General features: G+C 36.7%; 1 protein-coding gene across 5 annotated transcripts in view; it reads right to left on the bottom strand.

Annotated features, from left to right (window-relative positions):
- Window positions 1-17,177, bottom strand: part of SPHKAP (SPHK1 interactor, AKAP domain containing) — a 171,063-nt gene that overhangs the window by 110,611 nt on the left and 43,275 nt on the right. For all 5 annotated transcript variants that reach the window (XM_032355060.1, XM_032355062.1, XM_032355059.1 and 2 more), the window contains one exon: window positions 3,055-3,162. In XM_032355060.1, coding sequence (XP_032210951.1) covers window positions 3,055-3,162 — 108 coding nt within the window. The remainder of the gene's footprint in view (window positions 1-3,054; window positions 3,163-17,177) is intronic.

The raw sequence follows: 17,177 nt of genomic DNA on the forward strand, positions 1-17,177 counted from the left end.
CTGTGAAATGAATGCAGTTCTCTATTGAAATAGTAACTAAAGAAAAAAGAAAAAAGAAAAAAAAAACAAAAAACTCATAACAGTCTTACTGACCCATGTGCACCACACTCTGAAGGTTTTCCAAGTCTGAGTTTGTCCCTCAATAAAAATTTTAAGTGGAAGTCTTGAATTCAGAAAATGTTGGTATGCTGAGGTTCTGAGTTCTAAGAAACTGCAAGTCCAGACACTTGGACTTCAGTATGTTGGATCCTAAGCCAATAGAAGTTGGATCTGAAAAAGTTGGCTGCTAATTTTGATCAGGAAGAAATCAGTTAAAGAAGCAATGATTAACATAGAGCTATGAACAGAGTATGAACTGATAAAATATGAGCCAACATTGCTACAGGTTTCTCAGATTCTGTTCTGGTTATTTGAAAAGAGATTTGACTTTGGGATGATTTTATTAAACTGAATTTTAAAATGAAACTTGAATGAAGACATGATTTTAAAATACAGTAATTTTCCCCTTAAATTATACCTTTCATTTCCATCCTGCCATGGAGAACTTGTTTTTGAAAGGCAATAAAGAACATTAATTAATAAAACCCTAACCCCCCCGCCCAAATCCTGACCATTTTGGTCACTCCTATATATTGTTTTGATTAAAAGGTCCTGGTCCTTATTAGATATCTCCATGGTTCACCTCTGTTTTCTCTCTAGAATTGCTTCCCTTCAGCTCTGGACTCTGTTTCCTCTTTTCATCCTAGAAATCTGTGCCAAGTCAGAAAGAAAGAAAGAAAGAAAGAAAGAAAGAAAGAAAGAAAGAAAGAAAGAAAGAAAGAAAGAAAGAAAGGATTCACACTTTAAGAAAAAGGAACTAAAGGATACTTTCAAGAGATTGGGACAATTTAGGACTGCAAAATAGGGATTTCAAAATTTCTTTTAGCTTTAGAGTCATGGGTAATTTTTATAAACATGTGGGAAAACAAAATTTCCAGTATACCTTTTATTAGTGTTTGGATTTTTCCCCTTTTGGAAAGAATAGAAAGAACTGTAAAGACAAGATGAATCAGCTCAATTTCACTATTGTCATCTGACAATATATATATTGTCATATATATATATATATATATATGTCAATATAATATAAAGGGACAAAGATTTAAGGAAGGAAGTCATGTGGTTTTAAGCCCAAATTTGAATCCACTGGGACTGGTGGGGAGTGGGAGAAGAATTCTCTTCACTTAGGGAGACCCAATGGTAATCTTTAATCTGGCTATAAATTTAGCATTTCTAATTGCAGATCTTTAGTCCAGATTCCAAAAATGTAAAGATTCAAGAAGACCTCTTCACCTTCCACTGCACAATTTTTAGGGCCCCAAATTTCATGCCTTCTCCAAATGGGAGCCTTCATTTTTTAAGGGTTTTATTTAGTTATTTAATTGGGGGGGGCAGGGGAAGAGAATCTCAAGCAGACTCCCAGCTGAGTGTGGAGCTCAACTCAGGGCCCTATCTCACAACTCTGAGATCACCACCTGAGCAGGAATCAAGAGTCTGATGCTTAACGGACTGAGCCACCCAAAGTGCCCCTCCGAGTGGGACACTTCTTAATACAGGAGCTGCTCAGATGACAGTTTTTTCCAGAATGTAGCTGAAGAGATTCTACCCTCCATTTCTCTTCCTTTTACAATGGACAGCTGTGTGATTAGAAACCTGTATCCACAGATGCCTGCATTTTCTAACTGACCTCAGAAGTGAATTTGTAAAGGAGGTTATCCCTGTTAAATTACCTGCCCCCTAATCCCTTTGGTTTTCCCCAAAGATTTCTGGACAGCAACCAGCTATCTGGATAAAGGATTAAACATTCTAGAAGTAGTGGGATTAAAATCATTTGCATAAAGAGAGATTGAAATAAGTCTGTTGAATTGACTCTGCTTTCCTTGCACGATGAGACTCTGCAGTGTGAAATGTTTTACATCCTCTGTCTGCCAGTACTGGTTCTGCCTATTTTATATAAAAAGCTTCTTCATCCCATTTTCAGCTTCCTTCTTTTTTTGTTTTATTTTTTTTTTCTTTTAACAGAAATGCTGGCATTCAACTTACCTCCAAGAATAGCTCAGAGCTGAAGTTCTCAGTTTAGTCATGAGAATTACATTTCTTTCCACTTTGGAAATGCTCTACCCCAGTCTCTGTAATTATGACCCCATAAGGGCTAGGTTATTTCAATTAGAATGAAATATGTGACTTTGTAGAACATACAGGAAGGAGCATCTTTCTTTTCTTTTCTTTTCTTTTTTCAATTTATTTATTTTCAGAAAAACAATATTCATTATTTTTTCACCACACCCAGTGCTCCATGCAATCCGTGCCCTCTGTAATACCCACCACCTGGTACCCCAACCTCCCACCCCCCCACCACTTCAAACCCCTCAACAGGAAAAATAAATCATATTATTGATTTCTCCTATCAAGAATATGTACCCACATATTAAGATAATAATTTTGTTTATAAGAACATTTCTTTCTTATAAACATTTATTTATAAGAACATGCCTTGAAAAGGAAGGTTTTGTATGTAAAGCTCAGCTCCTGTATATTAAAATTCATGGCTTCATAGTTCTTGTGTTGAAAAGGTTTTCAGATGATGACTATAACTTATAAGAATGGTAGAAAATTTCTATACAATTTTCATGTTGGAAAATAACCTACTAGCAGCAATTATAAAATATATTGAAAAGAATCCAAGAGAGCACTTGAATGGTCTCTTATTTCTCATCATCCAGTTCTATTTCTGAATCTCTTTCTCAGTCAGTTTTGAAAATATAAACATCGTTTTTCCTTTTCAGAGAACTGATCAGGTTAATTTACCCGTTGAAATGAGCAAAATGAGAGTAGAGACAAGAGCCCAGAATGACATTTTGTTAATGGTCCATATAAACCTGTTATGCATTTTCAAAACGATACTTTCCTAACCTTGTATTTAATGAATTATGAAACTTCCATCTTTAGCATGAGCACACGCGCCGGACTCCCTGCTTTCTCAAATTATACCCTGAGAGAGTTGTGTTTACTTACAGAAGCACAGTTTTCAGACTTGTCTTCCACAAAACCGATCTGGCAGGGAGTCCTCTGATTCTGTAGCCAGTAGTCTGTAGACTCGAGCAGGCTGTTGCTGCAAAGAACCTGGAGGGAATCGAGAAAATCTTCTTAGTGTTACATGGCCAGATTTTCTAGTTTAACAAGCAGCTGTTTTCTGAAGGATCTGTAGGTGTTTTCTTCACATCAGAGCATCTGGATACTGGAAAAAAACTTACATGACAAAAGCACCTCTAGAATGTGTAAAATATTCAGCCAGTTGTTGGTTTGAGAGGAATACGTTGATGTTAATACTAATGTTCCTTCTGTCATCAAATCCAGTATCTGGGAACTTCAATGATATTCAACCTGTGGAAACTTCAAAAGATTATTTTGGGGTATGGTTCAGTTGACAATGGGGATCAAAGTTCATTTTAGTGGCAGTGTTGGTGCATTCTGGGGACATTTTCAATCTTAAAAAATTTAGTGTTTTTCCTTTTGGTGCAGTATTGCTACTGAAATGATATGCTTTCAGCTTCAGCTTTGCTAACATGTCTGTGAAACAGGGTTCAATTCTTTGTTTTTTTAATAGGGTTCAACTCGTACAGAATACCTAATGTACTTTGTTAAGTTCAAAAATTATTGATAAGTAAAGTGTATCAGGACAGTCATTTTCCATGTTGAAACAGCACAGTAAAGCAAAACAAATTTGAATTTATGAATCAAACAAACCCAAATATGATTAACAAATAACTGGTTTCTGGGCTTGGATTTTAAAGCAAGGAAGAAAAATTTTATTTCTGTGACAAGACATTTTGAAGTTGCAATCTCATGAATAACCAAACAATTCAAATTCTAATGTGTCTTAACACTACCCAAACAGTGTATAAGATTTTTCCCAACTTATGCGAGATTTCCAACGCTCCCCTGGTGCCCTCTACTTTATTAGGGTACACGTCTGCTAATATTTGACTCACTACCTTCACTTGAGCAATAGAATAGATTTAATCAGTTTGGTTATTGCCACAAAAATAGAATGACACTTCAATTACATTCCATCTGTATAACAAAGGATTGTTATGCTGTATAAATAAAAACGTGTGAATCTTTGTCTGTGTGAGTTAACCAAATATAATTCTCGTATATTTTCCATAACACTTCTTTTTTATTTTTGCTGAGAAATATTACTACCTTTAAATCTTTTCTCACTCAATGTTTATTATTACTAGAGATGACAGATTCCATTGTCTTTTTCTAGAAGAATACAAAGAGGCATGCAGTGGACAAGCAGGTAATTTTGAATGATGAACTTAGGCTATGACTGTGAACTAAAGCTGACAACAAGAGCTTCTCAGTTCTCTTGCACATTTTACCTAAACTGTGGTTCTCAAAGTGCAGGCTGGGCCTCCAGGGGTCTCTGAGATCTTCCAAGGAGGCCAGCCATCAAACTATATTTATAATAACAGGAAGACTTTATTTGTCTATTTCACCATGATTGTCTCTTAAGGTTCCCGTGGAGTTCTCCAGGACCCATGACAGTGTAAGGGCACAACTGACCGCATGCAGAAGCCAAGAGCAGAGTCTGGCTGTCTTATGTCAAGGGAGATATTAAGGAGATTTGCTAAATTCTAAAATGAAATCACTCCTCTTCTCACTAAAAGTTTTTTTTTTTTTTTAAGATTATTTATTTATTTATTTGACAGAGAGAGATGACAAGCCGGCAGAGAGCCAGGCAGAGAGGCAGGCAGAGAGAGAGGGGGAGGCAGGCTCCCTGCTGGGCAGAGAGCCCGAAGTGGGGCTGGATCCCAGGACCCTGAGACCATGACCTGAGCTGAAGGCAGCGGCTTAACCCACTGAGCCACCCAGGCACCCCTAAAAGTTTTTTTTTTAAATAACACTTTTATTTTACATAAAAAACATGCATATTAATTCCTGCCTTGTTGATTTTAGCCATTTTTTTAAAATAAAGACAACGTAGTGTGGCTATATACTATGGAATATTACACAGCCCTAAAAAGACTGAAATCTTGCCATTTGCAATGACATGAATGGAACTAGAGAGTATAATACTAAGCGAAATAAGTCATATGATTTCACTCATATGTAGAATTTAAGAAATAAAACAAATGAACAAAGAGGGGAAAGAGAGAGAGGGAGAAATCAAGACACAGATTCTTATCTATAGAGAGTCAAGTGATGCTGGTCATAGGAGTGGGCGTGGGGGGAATGGGTGAAAGAGGTGATGGAGAGGAAGGAGTGCATCTGTCCTGATGAACACCAGGTGTTAAACAGAAGTGTTGAATTACTATATTTACACCTAAAACTCATATTACTTTGTATGCTACCTGGCATTTAAATAAAGACTTAAAAATATGCATGTTAACATGTAATGTGTTTATTATTGTTTTCAAAGTATTTTCAAAATAAAAATTATTATTATTTTAATGTGAATAATTTTAAAAAACCTTTCTTAGCTTTAATTGATAATTTGAAAAATGTCAGAAAGTACAACCCCTATAAACAAAAGCTTCACAAGGTCCTCAATAATTTTCTTAGAGTGTAAGGGAATTTCAATCCCTTCTCCCTCAAAACTGAAAACTATTGATCTAGACTCACTTTATTTAAAGTAGAAAAACGCACTTGGTCCAACCCACTCCTCACTGCTAATCACTTTCTCTTCCAGCATGGAATAGAGTTGAGCATGGGTATGAGGGATCCAAGTTGAAATCCTAGCTTAGTAATTAATGGTAGAATAATCTTGGGCAGCTAACTTCAATTCTGATTTCAGCTTGCAGACCTCCAGATGGAGAAAATAATACTCACCTGGTTGGATCATTGAATATTCAGGGCGATGACAAGTGTCTTACACTGTGGCATGCAGATAGCAGGTTATCCTCTTAATACGTGCTTTTCACTATTGCTATTTGAAATGAACTACAAAGGAAAATAGAAAATTGAATGCTTTCACTTGAAATTAGTGGATTTGAAAGCATTTCAGATCTGTGAAGACAAATTGTCCTTAGCAAATATTCTAATCTAAGGTTTGATTTTGGTTCTGCATTTTATAGTATTAATAGTTACAGCTATGATTTTTTCTTGTATGTTTAGAGTGTGCTGGAAAATGTGTTAAACTTGTCTTTTTTTTCTTTTTTACTTTTTAATTTAATCCTTATTGCAATGCTACAAGGTAGGAATTATTTTAAAGATAAGGATCTTCACAGAAATTGTTATTTTGAAGGTGAAATCTTGAGACTCAGAGAGATTTGAGTTTTTTACCCAAGTTGTTCAGAAACTGGCTTTGGATTTGGTTTTAAAAGTACCAAGGTCTTTAGGTGAAATAATTTAATTATGCAGTCCTCCATAACCCATAAAAAATGATTCTAATTTGGGGTATGTTTCCCAAACATTATGCACACCTCATATTTATTATTATAACAATACTTTCTCATGGACTTCCTTTTTTTTTTTTTTTTTTTTTTTTTTTTTTCCCAAAGAGATAGAGAGCATGAGCAGGAAGTGTAGAGGGAGAGGGAGAGAGAGAATCTTAAGCAGGCTCCATGCCTAGTGTGGAACCGAAAGTGGGGTTCGATCTAATAATCCTGCAATGGTGATCTGAGCTGAAATCATGAGTCAGACACGAACTGAGTCACGCAGGTGCCCCATGGTTCTCCATTTTAAGGCTATTTTTCATGAGTGACATTCTAAGGTAACATTTTTCTTTAAGGAGAAGAAACATTTTGTGATGTAAATTATGATATTTAAATTAATCCACTTGGCCTGTATTGGAATTTCTCAAAACAAAACAAAACAAAACATGGCTTTACATCTATTTGTGTTAACACTGAAAGAAACCCATATTGTCATGCTTCTGCTCTTTGCCTTTCTGTGATCTTTAAAATTTACAACACCCATGGTTTCAGAATAGAGCTTTCATTCACTCTGAACTATAAGAATGTTAGAGACTTAAAAGGGAGACATCAAATGAACATACCAGTTAATAATACTTCACTGTGCAGTATAATAAACACTTCAACTATAATCACTTCTTAGTCATTGCAAAGCTCACTCCTCAAAAAGTAGGCACTGGACATCTTCTGATTTCTATATATTCAAAGAACATGGAATTATGGTTGCAACAAAATATGTCAACAAATGAAAGCAACTGTCATTTATCAGAGCATATGAACTATTTTGGTCCAAGGTCAGCCTCAGGAAGAGGACAGAGTTCAGACACAAGTCACTCAGGTCTTTCAGTAAGTGGGAACTGGGTTGGCATGTTTTCCTAGTGAAACACTGAGAGGCAGAGATGGAGACACCCAAAGGCCTCAGCTTGACACCTCCCACTATGAGATGCCCACAGCTGTGATACATACTGCCTCATGACGAGGCTGATGTGACCAGAGCTGGCTAACTTGCTGGATTTCTCCTGCATTTAACTTCTTCAACAGAGAAATGAGGGCAGAACAATGAATCTGTCAAGTCTTTTACTTTAAGGGTATTTTTGCACCTATTTTTAAAGTAAATAATAACCGAAAATATGCAAAGAACTTGTTCTGTCCTAGCTAGCCGTGAGGAAAATAAACAGCTTTTTGGATCTGCTTACTCAGTGGAAAATGCTAGAAAGACTTCCTGTTTGATTATTCCATATCCCTGGGATACCGAGTGTCTTTTCTATGGTACATCTTTGGTTCAGAGGAAAGAGAAATGTCCGAGAAAAGAAGATGCATTTAAAAATGAAACCTAAATCTTTCAATGCCTTAGAAGAAATATTTTGAAGGAGCTTTGTTTGATGAAAGTCTTCACTCACTATGTAACCTTAAAAATTGAATTTTATTCATCATAATTAAAGAAATAGTTCACTTGATTATGTTAATAATGAAAATAAAGTTGCCCTATACATTTCATTAATAGAGATAATACCTATATTCTTTAACTATTGACTAAATAATACTACATTAACTGAGAATGTTCTGGACTAAGGCCCTAATATATATAGTACCTAAATTAAACCTCTGGACATACAAGGTAGAATTTAAGGCCCATATATGTAATGTGCTTAAAGAAGAGAACCTATAGCAGGTTCTCAATAAACATTAGCTATCATAACAATGATTATTCTCTTCTCCTGGGCTTAGAGGAGTCAATAGTTTACCTAGTTAGTGGTGAACTAGGATTTGAGACAGGCTCTCCAAATCCAAAGCCCCCATTTGCTGGTGCTCCTTTGCAAGTTGGTAAAATACGTAATTTCTTGTCCTTGTGTTTTAAGGAATCCCAGTCTATGTGTTTATTCATCTCTCTCTCTCAGGGCTCTTTCTGGGTGATAAGGAGGTTTGAGTCCCAGTTCCAAGCCTACTGTTTGGTTAAGTCACTCACTAGCTTCCAGCCTCAGTTTTTGTAAGCAATTAATGCATGTGATCTGAAGGCATGTAACTTCTACACTAAGCAGCATGTAACGCTCCCCCTCCTCCTCCGGCTTGCCTCCCCCTGCCTCCTCCGCTCCCAGATATATGAAAGGCCAAATAAGCAAAGAGAATAAAAATTCAGCCTCAATAAACCACTTAGCATCATAGGTTAGGCAATTTTAACCTGTGAAGAGCTTTTAGACAAACAATTAGAGACGCAGGAATGCTAGAAGGAAGAATACATACTTGAAAATCTAATGATTTTGAAGCCTTATGAATATGACCTCCCTGCTGAGAGAGTCACTTTCTGAGGGGGAAAAGAGAAAAACTCACCAGGTTCTCTATAGCTCATTTATTTATCCGCTATTTTTAGTTGCAGGTTTATATATTTCAGATGAAGAGCTATTAATAAATATTCTGTGTGTTCACAAACTTGAAGTAATAACGACACATATTCTCGTAAAAATGAACGGGTATTCTAAATAATAAAGAAAGATCTGTCTGCTCCGTTTTTCAGTAATTTCTCTTTCTTATAGAGAGATCCAGCTCATATAAATTTATTTTGATATGAAATGGGGAAAGAGAAATAAACTCTTAGGAACCTGGACACATTGAAGCAGTGCCTTAAATCCTGAACTCTACACCTGAAACTAATGGTGTACTATATGTTGGCTAATTGAATTTAAATATATATATAAATACATATAGACAGATCCTAATTCAGCTCCCACCTGCTAATCATTTCATGGACATTTATCAAGCTCCAATGTTTAAGATATAGCCCTATACCCAATTTAGCTATTTTCCAAGCTTTGTCTCTAATTATTTTCCTGCACATATCCTGCTAGAGTCCACCAGTTTACTAAAAAGCACAGTGTTTATGATGCATGGGGTTTTCCTCATATCTTTTCATCTGCCCCCTGATTTTTTTCCATCAATGTTCTTCCCCAACCATCAAGAGCTAATTGAACCAAGGCTCCTCTCCCCATACCAAGTGTTTCCCTCTTCTGGTGAAATCTCTATAATGAAAACGATATTTCTACCAGAATTTTAGAATGTGCATGTGTGCCTTTTCCTTCCAATTCTGATGTGGGTGCATGAGTATCTTACTCAGTTTGTGTTCCACACTTATCTCTTGATATATAGCTGATACTAAGAAACTGCTTGTTGTTTGGCACCAGAACATTTTGTATTTGACGTAATGTATATTTGTAATTTTCTTTTCCAGTGATTGTGTTTCAGAAAGAAAACCTGTGAGTGATTTATTCAATACAAAGAAAATTTGAGAGTTAAATCTAGGCACACAATGATATTTTATGTTTCTGCAAGGCTTTTATTTCTCTTAAGGTTTTTATGCCAAGGTAACAAAGAATTTTAAATTAGAGCATGATCTGCATTTTTGTAGTGCTCTGCTATCAAAACATTATCAAATTTCATTTTCTGATAATTGTAAGTGTAAAGACGTAAAGCAGCCCCAAAGCTTTTAAGAGAGGAAATTTCCATGCGCTAAAAGGTTTTTCCACTGGCTGGTGTGCATACTGGGCCTTGTGTGTGCTCCAGAGATTTTTCTGCCTACCTGTTTCTGGTGAATCATTCACAGGCTCAGGAATCATCCTCACATGAATTTTCTCATCAGTATTCTGTAAAGATTCAAGGGGACCTATGGCAAATTTCTGCAACTCTTTCCCTGTGTAACTTTCTTTTCTTTGGTACTCTGCCTTATGAATTCTAGCTACCATGGCCTCCACTAGTTCTTAAATTTGTCTCCTTAACTGAGTATGACTGGTAGGCTTCATTTTGAGTTTCTCTTTCCTATGGGAACCAGGAAAGTGTCCTCAACCCTATGTACAAACATAAGGTTGCCTTATTTGTTTCAATCGCTCAGTGATTACTGTTTTCTGTAGCCTCTTTACAAATGCTTGAAACTTACTTCATATTGAACTTCTGATTTAAATGAAGCAGAATACAGAAAGTTTATTGATGTGATATCATATTGCACTTGGCAACTAATCCTCTAAAAAATGCAAGGAAAACCTGCTTGTCCCTTGTTTGTGTATTAGCAAGAAAAATACCATCCCACTTGTCCAGTGTGTATTTGAACAAAGAATATTCACAATTGGGTGAAAAGCCTTTTGGAATGCCACTACCTTTTAAGTAAAAGACCATATTTCTTCCCATACTTCAACCAAAACAGCATATCAACAGATTGAATACAAAGACAGAAAAAATAATTTAGATTTCTATCAAGCCAGACATTTTTTAAAATGGAAAAATGTAAAATGCTTCCACTCATCACTATTCTGGGAGAAAATATATTTTTTAATCTTTCAGTATTGTCAATATAATGGGCTTATTTTTTAGTGTTCATAGGAGTTCATAAAAAATATTTTCATTTCTAATATGTTAGATATTAATACTTATAAGCCAAATAAAATTTCTTTAGTTTTTCCAAGTAGAGAAATTAAATATTACTATAATGAAGATTTTGAGAATTCATCATCTATTTCATTTCCTTAGATTTAATCATTGTAATTTTTACTCATTTGAAGCAAACAAATGACAATTTTTTGTATGCTATTTTTTGTTCTTAATGTAAATGTATTAAACATTATGTTAAACTAAAAAAAAAAAAAAAGAGAGGAAATTTCCGAATGTATGCATTGTGATTAATGATGGAATGCTGCTTAAAATTTACTGAAAAATACCATCAGAAAAATGGATTCATTTTTTTTCAAAAGCAGAGATTCATCTGCTCCTCCAAACACGGAGACTCAGAGAAGTTAAGGGTGCTGGAATTTTAAGACATCAATGTGAACAGGGGCTTGGGTGACCATTCCAGGGTAAGGAACCCTGGTCATCTGCTCATTCAACAGCTTCAAACAAACACTATTTTTAAAAGAAGTTGTAATACAAAAAACGTTTTGGAAACCACGGTTCAAAGAAATCATTCTTACAAATGTGACACATGATTTTCATGGAAGAAAGAAAAAGCAAGAGCTATAAAATAAAGGGAGCAAGAGAAGCCCATTGTAAGAGCCATGGCATCATTCCGAGAAGAATCTCCAGGCCCCACTGGAGTTCTAGACTCTAAGAAACGTAATTAAATGTTTCTTAGAGAAGAAGGCTATAGTGTGAGCAGGTCCGTCAGATTTGCATAGTAAGTGGGAGAGATGGCAAAGAGCTGATTAAGACGAAGGCAACTGCTCATAGATGCTGTCAACTCTGTGCTCTGTGGTTTAATTAATGGCATGTCTCCTGGAGGTAACCTTTCATGGAGATATCATGATCCCACATAATTCACCCCCTTTTGGTGTAAAGTTCTCTGAAGTTTTTTTTAATTAATATTTAAGATTTTATTTATTTTTTTGACAGAGAGAGGGAGAGAGAGGGAACACAAGCAGGGGGAGTGGGAGAGGGAGAAGTAGACTCCCCAATGAGCAGGAAGCCAGTGTGGGGCTTGATCCCAGGACCTTGGGATCACGACCTGAGTGGAAGGTAGATGCTTAACCAGCTGAGCTACCCAGCTGCCCTGTAAAGTTCTATGAGTTTTTAAAAAGCACACATCATTGTGTCACCACCATCCTAGACTAGATGAAGAACGTTTCAGCTCCACCATCTCCCCAAATTCCTTCCTGCTCCTTATAGTCAAATGCTTCCTAAATCCCAGTCTCTGGCAGCCATTGATTTGATTTCTATCCCCTAAAATGTTGCCTTTTTTAGAATGTCATGTAGGTGGAATCATGTAGCATGTACCTTTTTGTGACTTGTTTCTTTCACTTGGCCTAATGTGTTTGACAGTCATCAACATTGTTGTGTGTTTAGCATTTTTTTCTTCCTTTTATTGTGGGGTGGTGTTTCACTGTATGGATGTAGACAGATTTTTTTTATAAAACCCGTTTACCAGGTGAAGACCATTTGGGCTATTTTTATTTTTTGGTAAATATCAATAAAGCTGCTATAAACATATGCCTAGTGATTTTTGTCAGAAATTAAGGTTTTGTCTTGCCTTGGGTAAGTACCTAAGAATGAAGTTAATAGGTAATATGATAACTTTTTAAGTCAGTCAGAGAAAGACAAATACCACCTGATTTCACTCGTGCGTGGAATTTAAGAAGCAAAACAGATGAACGCAGGGAAAGGGAAGGAAAAATAAAATAAGATGAAAACAGAGATTGAGGTAAAACCATAGGAAACTCTTAACTACAGGAAACAAATAAGGTTGCTGGAGGGCAGGTCAGTGGGGGTCTGGTGTAATTGGGTGATGGGCATTAAGGAGGGCATTTGATGTAATGACCACTGGTGTTATCTGAAACTGATGAATCACTAAATTCTACCTCGGAAACTAATAATATAGTATATGCTAACTAAACTGAATTTAAATAAATAATTAAAAAAAAAAAAAAACCAGACAGACTGGTTTCTAACCTGGATTTACCACTTTCCATTCCACCAGCAAGGTATGAGAGCCCCAATTGCTCCACATCCTCAACAGTATCTGATGTTGTCATTTTCTGCTTTCAGTCCATTTTAGATGTTCTACCAGGTTCATAGTGCTATTCCATCTCGGCTTATTTTCCTTTTAATTTGTAAAGATATGATTTTTCTTCCTTTTTAAGTTTCTTCTAAAATTAAAATCTTAATTTAGATTCTATCTTGGTGCAAACCATATTCATAAAACCATAATGCATAAATTACACTACCTACTTTTAAGTTTTTTAAAAAAATATTTTATTTATTGATTTGAGAGAAAGCAAGCAGGGAAAGGGGTTAGAACGGGAGGAAGAAGCAGATTCCCCGCTAAGCAGGGAGTCTGAAGCAGGGTTGGATCCCAGGACCCTGAGATCATGAACTGAGCAGAAGGCAGATGCTTAATCAGCTAAGCCACCCAGATGTCCCTAGACTATATTTGATGCTAACTTTGGATGCCATCTCTAAGAGAAAGGTAATGTCACCCACCGTAAGTTTTCATTCATTCACTTGTTCACTTCACAACTACTTGTGGAGCACATACTGGCTTTGAGGGGTTTTAAGTCTTGTTTTGTTGTTTTGCTATTTAAATTTTTTTTATAAAATGCTTATATACAATGGGGAAGCCAATTAAGAGTGTGTAGACCTGGAAGTCCAGGAAGTGATGTCATAATAAGATATTATATCTGTTAAACTCTTCTAAAGTATATACATAGATATTCAACATTTATGTCTCTCTCTGTTTGCTATGTACATGAAGTGTAGAGTACAATTATCCAAGATGCAGCATTATGTTAGTATTTGTCTCTCTGTGTCTGATTTATTCACGTAGCCTGATACTGTCAAGGTCCATCCATGTGGTTGTGAAAGGCAAGATTTCATTCCTTTCTATAGGTAAGGAGTATCTCATTGTGTATATATGCTACCTCTTCTTTACCCGTCATCCACGGATGCACACTTCAGTTGATTTCGTATCTTGGTTGTTGTAGATAATGCTGCCAAGGACATGGAGGAGAGGCACTCCTGCTGGATCTACTAGGTGCTGCTTAATTACCTGGGCAATCAGGGGTGAACAAAGCAAGAATAAAGACAAAACAGACACCGTGTTGTTCTCATGCTGTTGGGGGAAGGCAGACCATAGTCAAATAAATTTTACAGAAAGAGAGAGAAATTGAGGAAGGGAATGAAAAGCAATGTGAAGACGAATAAAGCCAGAGAAACGGATCACGAAGTAAGGGATGCTGTGTGGAAAAGTATTTCCTGGCAGGCCTTGGTGAGGGAGACGCTGAGCAGAGAGCTGAATGAAATGAGGCACACGGCCGTCTGGGGGAAAAGCAGCCCAGGCAGAGAACATCAGCAAAAACAAAGGCTCAAAGCAGGAGTGTGCTGCTTGTATTGGACAAACAGCAGACACACAATCATGGTTACGCAGAGTAAGCAAGGGAGAAGTGATGAGAAAGAACCTTTCAGCTTTCACTGAAAAGAAATCCAGTGCTGAGGTTGGCCACGTGCTCTTTACTGTCTCGACACACTCTAAGATTCTATAAAATTATTTCATTATAATTTTGGAATGCTTACTCACTGGCTTAAATACCATTTAACTGCTAGCTTAAATTTTTATAATAGCTTAAAGCCCCCCCCAACACACCACACACAAACACACACACACCACACACACACGAGGTCAGAAGATCTGTACAGATCTATACAGAGGTCTGTATAATTTTACACATGTAATTTCATATTAATTTAAGCTATGCTTTAGCAAACTTTCTGAGAATTCTGAAATCTTTTGTTTCCACCATGGAAAATAATTGTCTTTCCATTTTTTTATGGGGAAACTATAATGCTTACTTAAAGCACATGGAGAATCTAAGAAGAGATCATATACAAAATGAAAATCAAATTGTGTGAAAGAAGAAAAAAAGAAACTAGCATAGAAAACTCAGCGGTTTAGTCTTAGTTTCTCTCAAGGTTTCATTAAATGTTATGATAACATTTTCCTTTTAATGATGATTCTAGTGGCTAGCTGCCTGAGTTCTTGTCTGCTTAGTGTCCTCTGACAAATAGGAGAAACTGTTATCCAAGGCATGTTTGATTATTCCTTGGACATAGTCTGTAATACAGTTATCTGCTGGTTGAATGTGAAGCGTTCTTGCCTCTTAACACTGACAACTGCTGCCATTTTGGAAATCGTGTAACTGATGACGTGAAAGAAGATTCCAAAGTGAACTAAGCATTGCTAAGAGCTTCCTTTCAAAATAAGGTGGTGAGGGCATGGAGGAAGTAGGGCCTATGCCTTCTCTTGTTTCGATTCTAGGAACACCACAAACTTCTGACTTTTTGTCTATAGTGACTGGACCACCTCCTGAAATACATCTTTCTGCTTTGGACTGAAATAATGAAACATCTATTGGCTAAGTGGCCAATTCTACATTAGTCACTTTAACTTCGTCAGCACCAATCACGATTCCTTCAAAATGAGTTACGTGGCCTGGTGGCTTTTGCCTTTATAAGCCTGTGCTCCCCACGCGCAATTCCGAGCACACTCAACTTCAGTCCACTGTGCGTCTAAGACCCCAAATACAGGCTTTTGACTGGTCAGCAGTCTCTAATTCTTGGTCAACAAATATTTTTAAAACATTGGAAAATAAGGGAGGACCTGGAATAAAACAATTCTCCATTATTGAGGAAGGGAATGCCTAGAAAGCACCAGATCATAGTTGGTTGGGAAGGTTGAAAAAGGAAATGATAAGCACAAGATCTGCACCTCCTTCTCTGTCTTTACTGTGCAGGAGGTAGGAGGCAATACCCTGAGATAGGAAAGAAGACAACATTGTCCTACCTCATCATAAACATATCTCTAGATAAACTGTATTTTTATAGCAAGAGAGTCATTACCCTATTGTTTCTAGCAATAGGTACCTGGTCTAACTAAACTTGCCTTTGATAAATACACAAGGAACCAACTGATTTATGGACTGTCCATCTCTGACAAATGTCACAAATGGATGGACCTGTCTGAGTCTAAAATGGAGATTTTTTTCATGAACAAAAAGGGGTCTCTTCTTCAAAATGCATGTCCTCATGTATGTAATTTAGAGACTATGTGTGTTGACCTGGGCCAGAGTGCATCCTAATGTAGCAAGAAGTGAACTAGATAGAGCCTCAGGGACAGTTATGGATATCTCCCTGCTTTTCTTGGGCTACACAATTACTTGTTTCCTGGAAACCACATTGTATCTCTGTGGAGTCACAGAATGCTCTAAGAGCATGGAGGACAATTCAGAAATATCAAGCCATACTTGTTTACTTCTGCCACATCACACAGATGTCAGCTGGCTGAAGAATGCTTTGAAAGTTGATCAGAGCTTTTTCTGCATAAAAGTGATAACTGAGTTTGAGTCTCAAGTACAAAATGCAAGAGTTACAGAAACAGATAGGCTCAGGAAATGCAAATATAGTCTAATTTATGAATGGTCAGCAATGTTTTAAACAGAATAAAGTTAGATGTATAAATAGAGGAAAGCTGATTGCTATTTAATTGCTACTTAGAAGCAGTATAATGCAGTAATGTTGATACGATCAGAAAGGGGAATGTGATTTTTAATGTTAGGAGAAGCAAAATTTAAGAAAAACACGCCTGTCAGAAACTATGACATGCATCAGGGCATATCATTGATTTTGGATTGTTTTGTATAGGCTTCCAAAGCATAGGTAATGCAAAATTTACCAATTGTCAAAGGGACAGTGGAATTAATGGTCATGTATTATTTGAGGATAGATGCATGCCTTTAGCCTTTGGCAATTATAAGAAAGGGGCAATTCTCATTTCTTCACTCTTCTCTTGCTTGGAAGAAGCTACTGGAAAAGTCAACCTTCTAAGATGTAAGCAGATGGACACATAAGTTGCTAAGGAAGACATCTATTTCTTGGATGCTCTCCATCCGGGAGAGTATGAGCCCTCACAAGGGTCTTTCATGTTGGGTCTCATTTTTGAAACGCAGAGATAAGTCTCCTAAATATGAACACAGAAATGAGGGGGCTCATTCTCAGGGATTCATGAGCCAAAGGTTCAAATTTATCCAGGTCATATCCTTCTTTCCTTCTCTGACACTTGCGGAAGTGACAATTGGGCATTTCAATCAGAATAGCAAACCTGACAGGATACAGGAAAAGCAGAAGCTATTAGGGCTGGTGAGGAATGCACCATTTACTCCAGACTCCAAAATCAAGAGGGCTGCTTGTCTGGGA

This window comes from Mustela erminea, chromosome 8 (assembly GCF_009829155.1).
Source record: "Mustela erminea isolate mMusErm1 chromosome 8, mMusErm1.Pri, whole genome shotgun sequence".
Lineage (NCBI taxonomy): Eukaryota > Metazoa > Chordata > Mammalia > Carnivora > Mustelidae > Mustela > Mustela erminea.